Below are 20,564 nucleotides of genomic sequence, written 5' to 3' on the forward strand. Positions count from 1 at the left end.
TAAAAATATATAATATGTAATATATATCTTTATATAATTATATGTTATATATACATATACAAAAATACACATATTTACTGTATAAATTACAATAACTTGCTGTTTTTGCTTTTAAATTATAAGAATATGTTTTTAATAACTGTATAGTGTTCTGTTGTATGGAATAATTTGTTATTTAACCGTTTTCCCATGTTGGACATATAGTATGTTTTCAACCCCTTTTATTATGAATATGAGATCTCTCCAGAAGGTATCCAGCCATGTACTGTACTTTGCTATATATAATGTGCATTTTTTTGCTCAAATTTTTGAGGGAAAAATAAAGATATGCATTATACATGGGTAGTACTTATTTTGTATCTATATAAATGTTTTTAATTTTTTAATTTATGCTTTTATATTAAAAGTGTAGCTCTAGAAAGCAATAACAATATTTGTATGCAGAGGAATACCTGTAATACGATAATTAGTTTTGTTTCTAATTATAAATAAATAAAACAATTTAATTAAAAAATTAAAATGAAAGACTTTTTTCCTGAAAGTTTGGGCCAAAAACGTGGGTGCACATTATACACAGGAGTGCGTTACACATGGCAAAATATGGTAACATGAAAAATAGAAACATTTATTGAGGAAGATACAAAATACAAGAAACATTGTACATAGAACAATGATGCCTCAGTCCCCTTCAAAGTAGGCACCTTGGGACCTCACACAGTTCTCCCAATCACCATCAGCTGCCCCTTCATATTTTCCTGAACCTCATCAATAGTCTAAAATCAAAGGTGATTTTAGTTTTGGGAAAAACCAAAAGTCTCAAGGCACCAAATCTGGGCTGTAGGGGGGCTGAGTCACCTGGGGGATTTGATATTTTACCACAAAACTCTGCACAAGATGTGATGCATGAGTGGGTGTGTTGTCCTGATGAAGCTGCCAATCACTCGTTGCTCATAGCTGTGGCCTTCTGAGTCACCTGAATAGTTACATGGAGGAATGTTAAGTTTAATGCAAAATTTGATACAGATGCGTTGCTCTACTTGCTCAGTCATTTTGAATGCAGTGGCCGCACAGTACACACTCTCACTCAACTGCGTCTACCGCAGTGAAGTCGTCATTGTTCACACATGCACAGTCCAGTCCACTCTCCTTGGCTGCCGGGTTACATCAGTATTGCACAAACTGTTCTCATTGTATTAATAATGACTGGACTTTTTCCAGACAGAACTCGTACTATATATTACATTTTAAATATGTACTTTATATATTTAATATATGTTTTATATTTAAATATAATGTATATTTTAGATACAATATATAACATGGATTACAATCCTTGCATATAAATCTTTCTGGGGAATGCTGGTTATTTTAGTAAGATTCTTAAAAATGAAACTGTAGGAAAAATTGTTTAAAAAACTAGAGAAGTATTTTGAGGGAAATCTTTGTATTGCATGAAAATACTTCCTTGGCCTGCCTTCATGAGGAAGATGGCTCACCTTCCACTTAGCCTCGGCTCTGGTTGGATACACTAATTTTGGTAGTAGACCATCAGACGAGTCTGTCAAACCAGTTTAAATAATTTGATTGTAAAGCACACAGTTGATAGTGATGGTCGATATAGTGGAAGAACTGGTCCCGTGCTCTACTCTGGGTTCATACATTTTTTTTCATCCTCACCCGAGGATAAGTTCATTGATTTGAAGGAGAGAAAGAGAGAGAGAGAAACATCTGTGTGAGAGAAAAACATCGATTGGTTGCCTCCCAAGCACACCCTGACCAGGGATTGAACCGGTAACCTAGGTTTGTGCCCTGACTGGGGGTAGAACCTGTAACCTTTTTGGTGTATGGGATGACGCTGCAACCAACTGAACTACCCAGCCAGGGCTGCATTAATACTTTTTAATCACAGGTCTGCAGCTTGGGAAAATGAATAATTATTGTTGGGAAAGCAAATAATTTTGCCATGGAGGAGTAATGCTCCAGGCCAGTATGAGCCAGACACAGTGGAGTCCAGGTGTCTGCTGAGTCACCCTGGGGGTGGGGAAAGGAGATGTGTTCCATTCTTAAGATAATTCACTTTCTGTTCTTAAGTAGGTGCGCCAGCCTACCACCTTGTTCTTGTGCTTGTCTCTCGAAATAAACTCCCTTTGTTAGCATATTCTCTTTGGCCATCACTCATTCTGTAATGTGCAGAAAATGTACCCAAGTACTTAACTCAAAGAATCGTCTCTGTATAGAGGTATTGCTTTAAACATTTTTTAGGGATATGCACACCAGCTGCTAGTATTGACTTGTGTACAGCAGCTGTTATCAATTGGGAGGCCTAGAGGCCAAATTTTGGCTTTCAGAGGGGTCTCAGAAATTGATGTCAAGTGGAAGATAGCATAGTAACGTCCCATTCTTTGTCTTCTTTTGAAAAATGGGAAGGTCTGGCAACACTGCGCCCATTCTATTTGCAAGACTTAGCTGGAGCAAAGTTAGTGGCTTCTGATTGGTGCTGCAGCATAGTGATATGGGTTATAGGTAATGCAAGATTTTGATGGTTGCATGCTTTTTTATATTGAAACACATTAAAATCATTTTATGAAACAAACATTCAAAGATTTATAATAGGCGAAATTATATTTGAACATTTTTTAATGTAGATCCTTTATAGACTACTTGAGTCCAAAAACATATATGGCTATGCACAGTAAACATGCTAAGAAAGAGTTGTGGTGTGGCTATATCATGTTCTACTTCTCATGACTTTCCTATAAAAATGGTTTCCTATCTAATTATTACTTTAATTGTGCATGTGTATGTTATTTAATCATCAGGAAAGTTATGTGTTTGTGTAAATAAGATTCTCTTAATTTTATTTGTCTTAATTTTCATAATTTTACTGCTAATACAGAAAAGAACATTATTAGCTAATTATTATTGTATGCTATTTGGTGTTCTCTAGTGAAAAAATTAATTTTGTTGTTTTTTGCTTGTTATATGATTTTTAATTATTTGTTCTGGGCTTTAAAAAAAAAATCCTCACCTGAGGATATGTTTATTGATTTTTACAAAGAGAGAGAGAGAGAGAGAGAGAGAGAGAGAGAAAAGGAAACATGATGTGAGAGAGAAAACATCGATGGGCTGCCTCCTGTATGCGCCCTGACCAGCAATTGAACCTGCAGCCTTTTGATGTACATGGTGTCACTTCATCCAAATAAACCACCAGCCAGGGCTTTGTTACAAATTTTTGATGTGACAATTTATCAAACCTGATCTTGATAGGATTCATTATATGTTTGATATAGAATTTAAAAAACTAAATAATTAATAATTGAACATATATAGTTTAATTTATTCAATAAAGAAAATATAGGCTTTTAAACTGTCAAAATTCATATGAAATATTGATTGCCCAGAGGTATATTTTGTTTACTTAAAAATTTTAATATTAAACTATGTGAAAATAAATGTCAGTGCATTCAGTTTTTGTTTTTATTTTGTAAATATCTATACAAACATTTTTTGTGTAGAATTAAAAAAATTGCTCATAAGAATTCAAACTAGAAATTGACAAAATACTTCTCCTAAGGAATTAAAAGACCTACAGTATTTTAAAGACTTCATATTCAAATACATTTAATTTTTATAGATATTTACTTTCTCACTATAATGTGTAATATGCTGATTAATGCCACCTGAGCCTTGAGTTCAACATAATAGTAAATATTTAATAAATAAATAGGCAATAAAGGGTTACCTCAGAATTGGATTTGGTGTTCCCATAATTCTGTACTTTTCAGCCTGATTCAAATGAAGTAGAGGTATCAAACAACATATTTGGAAACATACAAGATATTATGGAACACTGGAAGTTTGGAATTGGCATTAACAGGAACTGTGAAGGCCTTACCTTAAGTTCAGTATTAAAAAAATGACATCTTATTCACAGAGAAACTCTTGTAATATTAAAATTTGCCTATAGTTCTGAATTCCACATTCCATGATGTCATAAAAATGGTGAACCTAATGAAATCCAGTTTGCTACAGTGCCTTCTTGTCAGCTTTAGGTGAATAAATGTGATTAGCTATTTAATTAGTAAAATGTGTCAACAGTCCAAAAGAAGACTTATAAACTAAAAGGAAAACTTCAAATTATTTTATGTGACTGATTCTTATTTTGAAGATTTTTTGAAGTATAGTTATTGGCTTCAAAAAATGACAAAGTTTATTGGTTCAGAGTAAAAATTCAGCTTTGGAAGAGCGAAGTTAAAATCGTTTTAGAAGTGATGTTTAATTGGTGTTATTTGAATTCTAAAGAAGAGTACTACTAGTGAAATCTGTGTGTCTAAGAGAGCTTTGGCATTATATTGAAATACTTGATATAAAAATTTATTTATATTCAAAGCTTACATCATCAGAAGGAGTTAACATATTTCTGAGCAGAAGAAAGGGAGAAACTATTAGATTTAAAGATTTCAGCGCTCTTGAAGTACAATTTAGAGATTGAATTGTTGGAAGAAGGAGTTTTCAGTGTATTGGAACAACGCTCCTCTTTTGCCATTTGCTGCCACTCGTGCTAATAAAGCTTCTTTGCCATGGTTGCTATATAGAATGTTAAGAACATGTTAAAAGGTCTTAGTCAGGAGTTATGTGTAGCCTTTTTTTAAAAAAAACCCTCACCTGAGAACACTTTTTCATTGCTTTAGAGAGAGAAAGAGAAGGAGAGAGAGAGAGAGAATTAATGTGAGAGAGAAACATCGATCTGCTGCCCCTCACCTGTGCCCCAGCTGGGGACCAAACCTGCAACCTGGGTATGTGCTCTGGCTGGGAACCGAACCTATGACCTTTTGGTCTACGGGACAATGCTTCAACCAACTGAACCACACTGGACAGGGCGTGTGTAGCATTTTTAAGCATAAAACATAATATACAAAAGTGATGTTCATCTGAACAATTTCAAGTTTTTTACTTAAAGAGTTTGAAATTTTTCATTTTATAAAGAAGATACAATAAAAGTTTTACAAAACTTTTATTCACATTTCCAGTTGCCCTTCCCAGTGTGTCATAAAAATATGTTCATTTTCTGAATGTGCCATGAACTTGAAAATGTTGTCAATTCCTGATTTAGACCTTCATTTATAAACTAAGTGGGCAATCGAGAATCATGTATTTGAAAAAAATGAACAGATACCAAGCTAAGAGGAACAGTTGACCCTTGATAAAAAATAGTTTATAAACAAAAAAAGAATTTAAAGTCCCTATAAATATTATCAGTGGGTTCAACAGATCATGTATTTATAAAAGAACAGAAAATGGTGGAAAAGGAAAATTGGTGGAAAAGAAAGGAGTGAAATCATAATTCCCTAAATAAAATACTCAATAGAGTTCCTGTGGTAGGACAAATATGGCTGAAAACTAGGTGTTGCATGAACTGAACAACTGATATGTCCTAGGAAGCTTCCCTGATCTTTCCTGTCAGAGGGTTTCCAGAGGAGTTGTACTGATGGGCCAGACCTTGAGATGCCAACTTCGGAGACCTGTGAACAGAGAATTAGCATCCTAATGCTTCAGTGGGAAGCTTAGAGTCTCTTGATCCCTTGTTTGCAGCTTTCTGAGGGATGCCAAGAGCTGATGACTGCTGGTGGTAAATAGAGTTACACAGGCCATGTAAAATAATAGTCCACGTAAGGAATCCAGCATCAGTGGAAACAACAATAGAGTATGCAGGATAGGAGACTTGTATTGAAACAGAGCTTTGAAATATTTAGATTATAATTTTTGCAAATGAAATAAATAATAAACACATTTCAGGACACTCAACTGGAGGACAAAGAAACTTTCTAGAACTAATAAGATCTTAACATTATAAAAATTCTCTTGACAAACTGAAAGAGGAGTATCATTTTTGAGAGTGAAATTAATATCTTGCCAATAAGTGGAAGAAGTATTTTAAACTACAGGACAAAATTAAAGAGGTGGTGGTGAGGAAGGAAAAACTAGAGACTAGGAGAAGAAATTCGTGTGGGAAGAAATTCACTAGCATGTGAGTAAATGCGGTAGAAGGAAATAAAGGCATAGATATGGCAATTGGTAACTGGGTTAGAGATAGAGGGGTGTTAGGTTGCTGCAGCTGCCATAATTAACTACCACCAACTGGGTGACTTCACAGAAATTTCTTGTCTCACAGTTTTGGAGTTGTTGGCCAAGTTGGTTCTTTCTGAGGGCTCTGAGAAGGGTCTGTTTCAGGCCTTCTCCCTGTGTCTTTTCATGTCATCTTCCCTCTATGCATGTGTCTCCGTGTCCAACTTTCCCCTTTTAATAAGGACACCACTTATTTGGGATTAGGAACCACTCTCATGACTTCATGGGAATTTGGTTAGCTCTGTGGTACAAAGCTCTATCTCCAGATTAAGTCACATTCTCAGGTTAGAGATATTATAGTAATAATAGGATGGAAAAAGTGAAATTTTAACATTGACAATGGGAAAAAAGAGTACGAATGATAATTTCATCCAGTAAGAAAAAATGGAAAAAGAATAAAGAGGACACTGAAGAAAGTAAGATAAATACTAATCAAAATCGGATGAAAAGGAAAACTCAAGTTCATACAGTAACTGTGAATGAGATGAATTTCCCCATTGAAAGACAGACGTGTTCAAATTGGGCTATTCAAAACAAAACACAGAAAAATAAAGAACAGAAATTCAAGGTGTATGTTGTTTAAAGATGACAGTCTTTAAAAAAGTGATAAAGGTTGAAAAGTGGCAGGTAGTGTTAGATGAATAGGCAAGAGGATTCCAGGAAAGTCCAAAGCAAATAAAAATACATTATCTATTTCAAAGAGAATTTAAGATCCTTTAATGGCACAACATGAAGCATTATGAGATGATAAGAATTGATTCTAGAAAAAGATGTGTCAAAGTTTGTACTCAATGATGTAACAGGCATATAAGTAAGCATTCTATATTATTCAATGACTTATCCCTTCCAAGAGTATAACCTTTAGCTAATCAATGCTTAAAATCCTCATATGTGTCGAAGAATTTCCCTGTTGTAAATTATTCTACAACTTTAATTTTCTTTATGCTTTTTATCTGTCCCAAGATCTAAGTAAATTTGACAAAGATGTTAATTCTTAGCCTACAAGCATCTAAACAGAATTTTATGTGTAAAAGAGTATTTACATGTAAAAATTAGACACATTAAATTAAAATGATTTTGGTGTTGCAGGTAGCTGCAGGGAAAAGTTATAGAAGTTTATTTTTGTTTTGTCAATGTGAACGAATTACTTATGGAATTTCAAAAATTTATAGTTTGTTTTTATACAGATGCATATTATTTGCAGAAACCTCAGTATTCTGGCAGTTTTGCAAATGATCTGCGCTGTGTTTAGCCAAGACTAGTTTTCCAGCTTTTAAAAGATACTGTAAGATTAAGGACAGTCACCACGTACACACGCATGCACACAAACTCACGTTGGGACCAACTTTTGATTCTCCTGTCAAAGGTTTTCATTTGTGGCAAATACAAACTTATGAATAACCACTAACATTTGTAAAATGCTTTACAGTGAATAAAGCATACATATTTTACATATTTTATCTTATTACCTATAATGCATGTGGTAACACCCAACACCTGAGCTGTCAACTCTGATTCAGTGAATCATAGAGCTTACCCATTGCCAAACTTTGCTAATGATTCAAAGAATACAGGCAAGCACCAAATACAGGTGAAATATTCCTTTTTCTTGGAGGAACTCCAAGCGGTTAAACACAGATTCCAAGAATGCCCTTTTGTTCTGCATTAGGACATGTAATGGTTTTGGAATAACATTAGTTTGGGGCAATGTGTGCAAAAAAAATTGCACAAAGGAAGTTGTTTTGTTTTTGGATCTCCTGTTTATTTTCTTAATTACACAGCTTACTTGACTGTCTAGGTAGGTACTCTTTGGTATTTTTCTGTTGTTGTAACACTGATAGGTTTACAAGGCTACCATCTGGTTTGAGGTGATTAGAATGTTTACTGGGATCCTGGGTGAAGTCTTTTTATTCCTCCTCCCCAGCAGGGAGAATGAGATATTAGCCTGGGGTTAACCCTTCCCCTCCCAATAGCATAAGAGTGGTGGAGTTCTATATGGAAAATTTTGCTAAAGTAATCTTTAAAATTTTTCTTCCATAGATAATCAATATTCTTGGTTTTTGGGCTTTATGCTTGAATACTTGTTAGATATTGTTTAATTTGTTCAGGTATTGCTGAATATCAGTAGGGATGACAGGTTATCCCTAAATCATACATAGTTGCTTTGATTTTTTCATATTAATGTCATGTTTCATCATAAGAATCTGCAGCTGTATATCCAAAATTGCTGCCCCTTTAATAGAAATTTGAAATAATTGAAACTACGGTAAGGGTTTGAAGAATTTTATTAAGAACCAAGGCTACTTCAATTTAGTATATATAAGTCACATGATGGATCCATTTCACCTTTAACAGAAAGGGTATGTCTTGGTTCTCCTGTTCTTTGTTTTGTATAATCATTCTTGAAGTTCACTGTACAGGAAGGAGAGCCCTCAATGCTAGTAACAGATTTTTAAAAAACATCCTCTAGGAAATGCTTATTGTTGGGGAAAATTATTCATTTGCTAGGCCAAGAGCATTAAAAAACCCAAATCCTTAATATAGAAAAGCTTTTATCTGTCACAAAATTGCTTTTCAAGTAGACTTGTGAACAAATCTAACAGTTTGCTGAGTTTACTGAGATCTTAGGACAACTGATACAGCAATTGATACACCCAAGGATTCTCACTGTTAATGAGATCAAAATTATTCTTTGAACGGGTCAGAATCATATAGGAATAGGATTTTGAAACTACTAGAGCCTTAAAACTCAGTTAAACTGGCTCACTTATTTTAAGAAGAAGAAATACGAAATGTGTCGTTAGTAGATTTAGCAAATTGTATCTGTTGTTTTTTTTTTCTTTTGCAATTCGAGCTCTTCTAGCCTGTATTCGGGCTTAGATGCTGTAACTGACTTTACATATATGTGTTTGTTTCTTTAATAATATTGACAGGCCTATCTCTGAGTTTTCTTCAAAGATTGTACTTTATTTAGTCACAGAGTTAATTGTTTTTTAGGTTTTGCAACAGAGCCCTTTGAAGATGAATGAAGAAAAATTAGAAACTCTGCAGCAGCGGAAACTTCCTGAATGGATGTCTACGCAGAATAGGAGATGTGCTGTAGAAAAAAGAAAGGTGTGTAGTTCATCCATTATTCCTTCAGATGGGAAAGTTTATGTAAGTTTGACTGTAAAAGGAGCCAGTCCTTACTTTTAAGCCTCAGGTTATTATTTAAGTTAGCGAGGCTATTGTGTGAGTGCACCAGAGTCTACTCATTGGAAGGGTGAATGGGACCACATCTTGACTGGGTTTACAAAGTGAGATTTTCTTATTCTGTACTTTCCTTTTTAAATCTGGTTTGCATGGTTGACCTTACTAGTTCGTTGCAATTCAGATAATTTAGACAGCATTTACTTGGCTGAATTTTTATGATTGAGCAAGTTTAGGTCCTTATAGATTTAAGGTCCACCAGTCTTCAGCATTTTACGGCAACATTATTACATCTAGAATATTAATATAATTACAGGAAAAAATCAATGAAATAGATGTTATGAAAATAGCATTAGAAGTTTGGAAATAAACTTCTTAGAAACACGACTTCACAGTGGATGGCTTTGTCTTCGTTACATTGTCCTTATGACTGTATTAGTCTATAAGGCATTAGATTGTAAAGTGTAGAACTACAGTTTGAATGCTTCAGGGAGATTTATTATTTCAGTGAACATTTACTGTTTAATGTGACCTTTATTTGCTCCACTTGGGAATTGTGTGTAACTCAAGGCATCTATTCAGAAGAGTGTTTTTGAGGATGACCTTCCCTTCTTGGAATTCACTGGATCCGTCATATACAGCTGTGAACCCAGTGACTCTTCCTTCCTGTCAGAAGATATTAGGTAAGAGATTCGAGTCGCCTGGTTCCACTGGAATTTGGACCCTTAGAAGACTACTGTTGTGGTGGTATTTGAAGTATACTGAGTTTTACAGTTGAGGTGTGTTCAATAGGTAAGTATGTGTACATGTAGAGTATCACCTATAAGTTTTAATTCTCCGTAAATAAAAACCTAAAATCACTGAATTAAATTACTTGTTTGCCTGTTTGTTCATTCATAAGCCTTTTTATTACTTTAGCTAATTTGTTTACTTTCAGGACTTAAGATGTTATATATACATCTACCGAATACATGTTCATTTCACCAGTTTAGAAAAAAATGCAAGTTATTCAAACTCTAAGAGCCCCTTTATATTTCATTAAAATACCAACATAGTAATACTGAATAATGGTTGTGATTGGCTCTGTTGCATTTAGTTAACATTTATAGCAAATGGTCCTTAAAATAACATTTGAAATGACTGTTAGTATTTTTAAAAATTATCTTTTAAACTAAGACTGCAGTAATTCAATTTAAGCCTCTTGAGTCATTTTATAAGGAGAAATAGAGAATTTATTAAGGTCTTTTTCGAAGTTGTTCTATCTGTTTTTATTTTAATTAACTGTTATACATTAGGTTTAAAGAAGGAGAGGTAAGTTAAGCTATTTATTAAAGAATGGTCTGCTGGTGGTAGATGTGTTCTGGAAACAGCATTCAGGTATCCTCACTTTCACTACAGTTACCTGGCCACTCTTGGGTCTCATGTAGAACTAAATTTGTTTCACAGAGAAGGTTAAGTCTGTTGTTTATGCTTACATATATTATTAACTCTACCATCTTAGTGTGCCATACCTGAAGACAGGGGTCATAAGTGATTTGTAGAATGTGGTTTTGATGAGTTGTATGCATTTTGTGAAAGGCAGGATTTTTTCTTTTCCCACCTCCTCTGGCCACCTTGAAGATTTTTGCTTTTACAGGTTTTCAGCAATTTGATTGTGATGTGCCCTTGTTAGTGTAGTTTGTGTTTATCTTGTTTGGGGATTCATTGCTTTCCGAATCCGATCATAGCTTCATGAAATTTGAAATTTTTCTTCAATATTTTTTTCTTTTATCCTGTTACTCTTTTCTCTTTCTGGCACTCTCTATACATACAAGTTAGATTGCTTGATACTGTGCCATTGGTCTGAGGCTGTCTTTTCTTTTAGTCTTTTTTGTTTTTCTTTCTTTTTCTCTCTGTGTTTCAGTTTGAATAGTCTCTTTTGCTATGGCTACAAGTTCACTTATTTTGTTCTCTGGTCTCTGATCTGCTGTTTTCCCATCCTGTGAATTTGTAATTTTATTGTATTTTTCTTTTCTAGAAGTTGTTTTTGTTTTTTAAATATGTTCCATTTTGGCTCTCATCATATTCATATTTTCTTTTAAATCTTTGAACATATTCTATGTTTATAATCACTGTTTTAATGTCCTTGTCTGTTAATTCCATTCTTCTAGTTATTCTCTTTATTAAGTGATTTTTATACTGGTTATGGATCACATGGCTGGCAATTTTTGATTAGACATTATGATTTTATCTTGTTGAATGTTAGACTCTGTTGTCTTTCTTCAAAAGAGGAGCTTTGCTCTGTCAGGCAGTATTAACTTACATTTTGAGGCTTGTTTTTAAACTTCATCAGGGTAGGTTTCTACAGTAGCCTTTACTCTGGAGAGAATTCAGCCATATAATAAGGTATGATGACCCTTCTGGAGTCTTTGCTGACAGCCCCACGTAATCAATAAGAATCCCTACTTTCAATCAGGAGTGAGGCAAAGGGTAAAAAAATTGGGACAACTCTAATAGCATCAACACTAAAATATTTAAAAGAAAAAAAAGAATCCCCATTCTGACTTTTCAGAACTTCAAAGCCTCTTACCTCTATGTAAGCCCTGGGAATTGTTAAGCTTAATTTTCACTGATCATTCTTTGTCCAGGCTCATAGTTTCACTCTGTGCTTGAATATGCCTACTTGCCTAGCTCCCTGCTCTCCAGAACTCCACCCCCAACTTCTCCCTGCCTCCATCTCTCTGGCTCCGACTTTGTCTCCTCCACGCAGAGTTATGCGTGGGGGTCTCCTCCCTGTCCTGGCGTCTGGGAAGTGTTCCAGGCCGGAAGCCGGGGCAGCAGTAGAGCTCACCCTCGGTTTCCCTTCCCTCGGAGACCACAGCCCTGCACTGCCTATTTAGTGTCTGAAAACTATTGTTTATATACTTCATCCAATTTTTTTATTTGTTCAGGGAGGAAAGGTTTCTCTGATCACTGTTATTCCATCTTGACCCAAAGCGGAATTAAAATTTTAATTCCACTTTGAGTTAAACTTTTTTTTTAAAGTGTATTTTTAATTTTTTAAAGTTGTAAAATACACAAGTGTATACAGTAATAAATAATAACATAAGCACTTATATGTATATCACCAAACTTTGTCAAATAGTAATATTCATTTTCTTCACATCTTTATTAAGAAATGAAATAATAAAATACAGCTGAAGCCTCATATGTGCTGTTTCTGAGTCTCCCTTCTGCAGCGCAGAGATAATTTCTATCTTGATGTCAGTGTTTAGCATTACTGCACAGGTTTTATATCTCAAAATATCATATACTATTATTTTGCTTATTTAAAAACTTTAGAAAATGCTCTCACACTATAGGTATATTTTGTCACTTTTTCACTCAACATTTTATCTTTTTGAGAATTTCTGGTATATGTAGCTCTATTTTAACCTTTATATGATATTTTATTGTTTCATTATGCCATAATTTGTTCATTCTTTTGCTGATGGAAATGTAGTGTCCATCTTTCCCAGTAGTAACAGTACTGTAATGAACATCCTCAGACATTTTCTGTGTGGTTGAGCTCATAGGAGAGTTTCATAAGTTTATGAGAAAGTCTCGCCAGGTGATAATGTTTCTACTCGTACACCGTTAGCTAGATATTGTCAAAGCTTTATCCGAGAGGATTTTGTCAGTTCCCACACTCACCAGTGTATGAGCAGTCCCACTGATGGATATCCTCCTCAGCACTGGATGCTGTGTGCCTTTCATTTTTGCTAGTCAGAGAGCTGCAATATTGTATAGATTTAATTTTCATTTCTCTGATTTCTAGTGAGATTCCATGTTTTCGCATATTTATTTTGATTTATTGGCCATTTGGATTTCCTTTTTTGAACTGTCTTATGTTTTTCTCTTTTTTTTTTTGCTGGATTATTTGTCTTTTTCTTATTCACTTCTCAAGGAATTTTTTATATTTTGTGGCTATTCATTAGCAGTTATATGTATCACAGATATCTTCTACCAACTGTGGCTTGTCTTCTGACTTTTTGGGAGAGGTCTTCAGTTACGTAGAAGTTAACATTTCAATGTAATTAACTTACACTATTTTTCCCCTGTAGCATGAGTCTTTCTGAGGGAGACGTGGTTGGATTTGACATGGAATGGCCCCCAACATACCACAAAGGGAAACCGAACAGAGTTGCACTAATTCAGTTGTGTGTGTCAGAGAGCAAATGTTACTTGTTTCATATTTCCTCTATGTCAGGTTGGTATCTCTTTTCTGTTTTCATTTTTATGTGATAGATAATTATATTATGTCAATTTTATCCTTATAAAATTAAGCTCTTGGTTTAGCTGGTACTTTTTTTGTTACCTTACATTTATTTAAGTATTTGTGTTCCACCTGATTCATTCATATCCCTGTTTTATTGAATTTACACGTTTCTTTCAGACATTGATATTATTCCTGCTTTAGAGAGTAAAGAAGTGAAGTTTAGAGAGGCTAAATGACCAGAAATATACCGTTAGTGTTAGCACGGGTAGCATTCACACTAGTTGGTTTTCTTGTCATTTATCAACCGGAATTTTTTGCTTTAGGTAAGAAAAGAAATAAGGTGAATATCTGAATTTTAACTTAACATGAACATTAATGTAAATATAAACATATAATGTGTAAGAAGTGGAAAATAAATCCATCTTGCTTAATAGAACCTATGAAAATAATAATAAAATGTTATAGTTTTTCCTCAGGGATTAAAAATGTTGCTTGAAAATGAAGCAATTAAAAAGGCAGGTGTTGGAATTGAAGGAGATCAGTGGAAACTTCTACGCGACTTTAACATCAAATTGAAGGGTTTTGTGGAACTAACAGATGTCGCCAATGAAAAGGTAGTGATAATATATTATTTTCACAAACAAGATAAATTTGTGTTGCACAGAATGTGCCTCCTATCTGACTGTTAGATATTGTGAAAAAAAAAGTTTTTGTAGTAAAGAAGTCTCAAATGAGTTTCATAACGAAAACCTTCAGTTTTAATCTATTGCCTTAGTAAATAGTTTCTTTAAGCAAGTACCTCCCCTCTATTAGTAGTATTTCATTTTGTTTCATTATTTTCAAATTTAAATATATTTTAAGTTTATCTCTTTAACCTATTTTAATCCATTTATATCAATACCCAACACCCTTTTTTTTTTTTAAGGGAGAGGCTAATGTAGCTCTTGTGGTATGAAGCTCTTTGTGCAATTTGACCATCAGCTCCATCACCTGTGTTCCACATATTTTATTAATGTAGTCATTAGGTTAAATTCTCATATTTAGCTGAGTATTTATTTGGCTGGGAAGTAGAAAGCCTGCCAATCTATCCAGTTTTTTCCTGCACGAAACAATAGTTTTATAGTCCAAGACTTTTAGTAACGACTTCGGGGAAATTCCAGAATTAAATTCTGATAATGTAGACTGCAAATGATGTTATAATGAGAGGAAATGTATGAGGACTATCTGTGCTTTATATTTTGGTATAACATTTTTAACTTTATTTGTGGCATGATCATTTGGTGGTATTTAGGAATATATGAAAATAGAAGGGAGTAATTTTTGCTATGTTGGTTGTTCACTACTTCTAGCTAAAATCTACAGAGTACTGGAGCCTCAATGGTTTGGTTAAACACCTCTTCAGTAAACAGCTTCGGAAAGACAATTCTGTCCGCTGTAGCAACTGGAAAAATTATCCTCTCACTGAGGACCAGAAATTATACGCAGCTACTGATGCTTATGTATGTACCAAAGATCTTTAGACTGTGATGTGTGTTTAAACCTATACTAAATTACTTCAGAAAATTTTGTTGTGGTAGTGGCACACACTCAACTAAGATATTTTAAATCAATTTGGCAGTAAAATGCTTGGGAAGGCATTGGGTGAAGCTGTTAATTCTCAGTATTAGTTAAAAAGTACCAATCAACAGAGTGTTCAGTGCTAGTTATGTTTATTGTCATGAAACCAAAATAATGTCCAATTTGCATGTAAAAAATAGGAGCTTGCTGAAAACATGAAAGGCTAATGAGCTGAGACTCAGTGTGCACAAATGGTATTGATGATGTGTTTGATTTGTAAGCATCTTTAGAATAAAAATAATTACAAGACAGTTTCTATATTGAAACTGACCTTATTTCTTATATTTATATTTAAAATGTGATAAAAATTTAGAAAAATTGCCTCCAGATTTAGCTTCTCAGTGCTGTTAGTCAGATGCATTTTCCTATTTACATATTTGTACATAGTGAAATCTGGGCTTATCTTTATATACAGCACTGTTGGTTTTTTTTTTTTCATGAAGTGTATTTTATGGCTCAGTGAATTACTTTTTCCCTAATTTATACTTTTAATTAATTAATTATTTATTTTAATCCTCACCCAAGGATATATTTATTGATTTTAGAGAGAGAGCAAGGGGTGGGGGAGAGAGAGCAAGGGGTGGGGGAGAGAGAGAGGGAGAGAGGAGGGAGAGGGAGAGAGAGAGAGAGAGGAAGGAGAGGGAGAAATCAATATGTGAGAGAAACATTGATCAGTTGCCTCTCACTCATTGATCACATGTGCCCTGACTGGGGATTGAACCCGCAACCTTTTGGTGTACAGGACAACGCTCCAACCAACTGAGCTACCCTACCAGGACCCTAATTTATACTTTTATTTGTAGATGAATATCTTGGGTTTTTTTTTTTTTGCATCTATTTTTTAGGAATTAGAATCTCGTTTATTTATAAACAAAATCAATTTTCCTGGAAAATAGGTTGATAATTTTCTTTTATGTTCTGTTTTTTAAAAAATGTAAAACTTGTTGAGAACTAGCTCAAATTCCATAGTATTTTTATTCATGAATAATGAGTATGACTTGACCCTATCAACAGTACCTAGAAGAAGGACTGTTTATACACTGATTAACATTCTCAGCTGGTTTAATGAGATATGCAGAATTGGATACCTGTAGTTGAAACATACTTCTGTTACTTGATTGTATTTTGTCAGATTCCATTTGTAGGTTATTTGATTTGGATACCTTCTTGTAATGTTACATGTTAAAACATGAAAAGTCAAACTTTATTTTTAAAGCATAGACCACTTGCTTTCTCCATTCTCACAATTGGTGTGGTGAATGGGTGAAGATATTCAAACGTTCGTGTAACTTAATAGGTTGAATTCAGCTTTTGGGTGCTTTGGGAATCATTGTTTTGGATTTTTGTAAAGATGAGTCATAATTTTGGTGATCATTATTTGGTATGATCTTCTCATTTTTCTGTTTTTCCATAGGCTGGTCTCATCATTTATCAAAAATTAGAAAATTTGGGTGATGCAGTGCAATTGTTTTCAATAAATAAAGGTATGTTATGATCTAAAAATAAAAGATAAAATTTGAATGTGCTCTTTTGTGAGGTTTAGCTCCAAAAAGACAATATTCACACCTGTGGAAAACGTTTAGTATTATTACAACTTCTTGAGTGTCTGAGCAGTTTTGACATTAGGTTGACAGCTATTTGGCCAAAGCTTAGGGCTTCAGGCATGTTACTTGCGGCAAAGGAGGACTCACTGCTTTTACTTTGTAGCATTGCTGCTTATTAGGCTTCTATAGTTGGGACTTTGTGGCTTTTATAATGTCAATGATAAAACTAGCTACCTCCTAATTTAGAGATTATATTGAATATATCCGTTCTGTAAATATTTAAAGTGTATAAGATGCTGTATAGTGCCCTGGTTTAAATTTCTAACTTTTCTCCTGGGTAGGATAACTCTGCTGTTTTTCTCTAAGAAGAATGGCCACTTCATTCAGCTTGACTGCCTTTCTCAGATATCTCAATAGGTTGGTGATAGCAGACGTAGGGAGGAGCGTGGAAGGGCTTGGGCTTTCTGGTCACATGGACCAGTGGTGGAGCCCCAGCCATGTGACCAGGAATTACCTGTTTCCCCATGTTAAGAGTGTGGGTGATCTGTTTTATAGAATAGTGTGGGCACTAAAAGGGACATGCTGTTAAAAGCACCTGTATTGATCTGTATAGAGTTCTCATTACTATTCTCGTGGCATCCTTTTGGAGATTTTAAATAATTGTATGTGTTAAGATGTCGATTAAATTAGGTGATTTTGCTAAATGAACTTAAATCTGTGGGATGACCTTCTCCTGTGAAATTATGTAACGTCCTTTATAATTGCTGTGAGAAGGAACCTGCACCCTCTGTGGTAGACCCCCCTGTGTGTGTTGAGGTAGAAGATTTCTCGTACTTTCTTTCCGTGGAAGACCACTCCTGATGAGTGCTTGTTGACGCTCTGTAGCCAAAGGTAATGTGGCTAGAAATTACCTTGATTAACTAAGGCAGATGATAGGTTTATGAAGCTGATCTAGAGAACAAGGTATAAGAACTTATTTGATCATAATAGACTTAAATCCAGCAGAGGGAGTTCATGACTTTCTGGTTTGCAGAATTGCTTGTAGGTTACACTTTCAGTTTTGTCTTTGATGAAAATGCTTTTGAGGAATGTTTAAGATATTTTTCACTAAAGTAACATATATTTATAAGTCAGTACTGGAGTCCTGGTACCTGTGTACCAGTCATTGCAATACTACATTCTCTGACCCTCCAGTTTATTCTCTGTCACATTATATGTGTGTGTATATTATGACATCTGAAGGGAAGTAACTTGACCGGTATCCCAGTGAATTGTAACTAAGATTAGCATTCCTTGTCTTCTTTTCTGCCTCCTTCCCCCTCTCCCTCCCATCCTGTTATTAAGATGAATCAACCTCACCTTTCTTGAATTTCTGTGGTGTATCTATAGATGATATTTTCAAATGGCCATGTTTGGTTTGTGTTATAAGATTATGTTCTATTTTATTAATAGGTTAGAACATCAGAAAATAAAATAATATTTACACATTGTTTCACACTGTTAAAATATTAGCTTATTTCCAAGATGGTAGATAATAAGCACTAAATGATATAGTAGTTAAATATGTATTTATTCATTTATTAAATATTGTCGAGTGCTTTATGATATGGAGGTACAGTAGTGAACAAGACCAGCATGAATCTGTTTCCTGAGAGGAAAACCTCCAGTTTTGTGGGGGATATAGATAAACAAAAACGGCAGTTGCAGTGAGGGGAGATGAGTCTTTTGATGTGGAGAAAACAAGGTGCTATGGTCAGCACATAGGAGAGATATCTAGTGCATATTTGGAGGTACTAGAGCACAGGCGGCAAACACAAGACCTGCGGGCTGAATCCAGCCCTCCACCTTGTTTTATCTTCCTGGTACCTTGTTTCTATTCGGCAGCAGTACCCCTGGTTAAGGAGTAGTTACACTTATACAGTCCTAAAATTATGTTCGGCCTTTTGAAGGCAACTGCGAGGCTGATGTGGCCCCCGGTGAAAATGAGTTTGACACCCCTGACCTAGAGAATGTTTTCTGGAGAAAATTATGTTTAAGGCCAGACCTGAAATAAGAGCAGGAGTTAGCTAGCTGAAAAGTAGGAAGAGTGTCATAGGCACAGGTGGCAACAGGTGCAAAGTTTCAGAGGTAAGAGGAGTGGTATTGACAGGCAATTGGAAGTAGTTCAGTGTGGTGAACTACTGAATATGACGGGGTGGCCCTGACCGGTGTGGCTCAGTGGGTTTAGTGTCATCCCGCAAAGTGAAAGGTTGCAGGTTCAGTCCCAGGTCGGGGCACGCATGAGGGGCAACCAATCAATGTTTCTCACATCAGTGTTTCTCTCCCTCTTTCCCTCCCTCCCACTCTCTCTAAAAATAAATACATAAAATCTTAAAAAATGAAAAAAGAATATGAGAGGGTGAGGAATGAAGGAGAAGCTGAAAAAGGAGAGCAGATAAGCTATGTTAAGGAGGTTATATTTCCTTACAGCTATTGATGGTTTTAAATGCAGGGGTGACATGAATTACATTAAGTAGTAACTTGGGCTATAGAGCAGAAGGTGGGTTGATTGTAGGAGGGCAAGGGTCACAGTGGGAAGAATCCAAGTGAGAGATGATGGTGAACTGGCTTGGTTGGTTGTATGGAGGATGGAGAGAAGTGGATAGATTCAGAGTAGATTTCATGGAGCAGTAGACTCAACAGAATTTGATGTGATGATGAGAGCCATGTGTCGGGGATCATTGCTGTGTTGTTGGAGAAACAGGGATGAAGAACATTGACGAGGCGGAGAGATTTGGGATAAGGAGTCATATTGCTGATTTTAGTTATGTCAGAGGGAGGAAGCCTGTGAGATTGCACGGTGGGGGGGGGGCCAGTAGGCCCTTAACTACACAGCCCGTAGCTCAGAAGACAGTTTGCGTTAAAAATAAAGAACTGGGAGTTGGTGATGAAGAGCTGGGGCTAAGAAGCTTGAGGAACTCTTAGTATTTAATGTTTTCCTGGAGGAGGGCACAGCAGAGGAGGAGCCATAGCCATATTCGCACTTAGGAGTGCAGTGTGTAGAAGGCCAAGCAGAGAACATGTTTTAAGTAGGAGGATGTTATCAACAGGTGTAAATTCTGCCGAGAGGCTGAGACACTGACCACTTAGAATTCATCATTAGACGTGGCAACATGGCAATTATTTGTAACCTTTCACTACAGCAGCTTTGAGGTACTGGGTGACAAAAGAGTATTTCGATGAGAAAAAGGTCATTAAAGCATGTGCTATTAGAACAGAAAAGCGTCCACAGGCTTCGGTTCATGAAGGTGTGATAACCTTAGCAACAGGGGAGTAGTGGAACCATGGAATAACTTCTTTTACAGAAGCTTGGTTTGGAAAGGGAATATATCCATTTGTACATATAACATATTTGTTGGGTGTTTATTATGGGTCAGGCACTGTTGCGGTTGCTGGGGAAATTCACTGAATGAAACAGACCACGCCCCTTCACTTGTTTGACTGAGGTGAGGGAACGAGCCACGTAGATGTCCAGGGGAGGATCGCAGGGGCAGGGGAAGAGAGATCCATGCCTGTGAGGGTGGTGGCTGCCTAGTGGGGAAAGAGCAGGTGTAACTAAGTGAAGTAAGGAGGGGTGAGGCGACTAGGAAAGTGGCTAGAAAAGTACCTTAAGCCAGGTCATTTAGGACCTTATAGACTGTGAATCTGACTTCATATTTTATTAATTAAAATAAATGCAATGATGAGTGATGGAAAAACCCTTACAGGATTTGGAGCAGGAGAATGGCACAATTAAATTTTTATTTTAAAAGGATTTTTCTGGCTGCTCTAAGAGAGCAAGCGTTTAGGCAAGGAACTCAGTCAGGAGGCTG

At 35.5% G+C, this 20,564-nt stretch overlaps 1 protein-coding gene across 6 annotated transcripts in view; it reads left to right on the top strand.

The window, feature by feature from the left end:
• The window catches only part of WRN (WRN RecQ like helicase), a 124,076-nt gene that overhangs the window by 15,801 nt on the left and 87,711 nt on the right, over positions 1-20,564 (top strand). For 4 of the 6 annotated variants that reach the window (XM_024562607.4, XM_071220180.1, XM_071220179.1 and 1 more), the window contains exons 2-7: positions 9,124-9,240; positions 9,886-9,998; positions 13,398-13,543; positions 14,018-14,166; positions 14,902-15,051; positions 16,584-16,653. In XM_024562607.4, the coding sequence (XP_024418375.2) occupies positions 9,148-9,240; positions 9,886-9,998; positions 13,398-13,543; positions 14,018-14,166; positions 14,902-15,051; positions 16,584-16,653 (721 nt within the window). In that variant the 5' untranslated portion in view covers positions 9,124-9,147. Of the gene's footprint in view, positions 1-4,691; positions 4,797-9,123; positions 9,241-9,885; positions 9,999-13,397; positions 13,544-14,017; positions 14,167-14,901; positions 15,052-16,583; positions 16,654-20,564 lie in introns of those variants that run through there. The other 2 variants (XM_053916345.1, XM_045197104.2) reach the window with 2 other exon arrangements.

The sequence above is a fragment of the Desmodus rotundus genome, chromosome 13 (assembly GCF_022682495.2).
Source record: "Desmodus rotundus isolate HL8 chromosome 13, HLdesRot8A.1, whole genome shotgun sequence".
Lineage (NCBI taxonomy): Eukaryota > Metazoa > Chordata > Mammalia > Chiroptera > Phyllostomidae > Desmodus > Desmodus rotundus.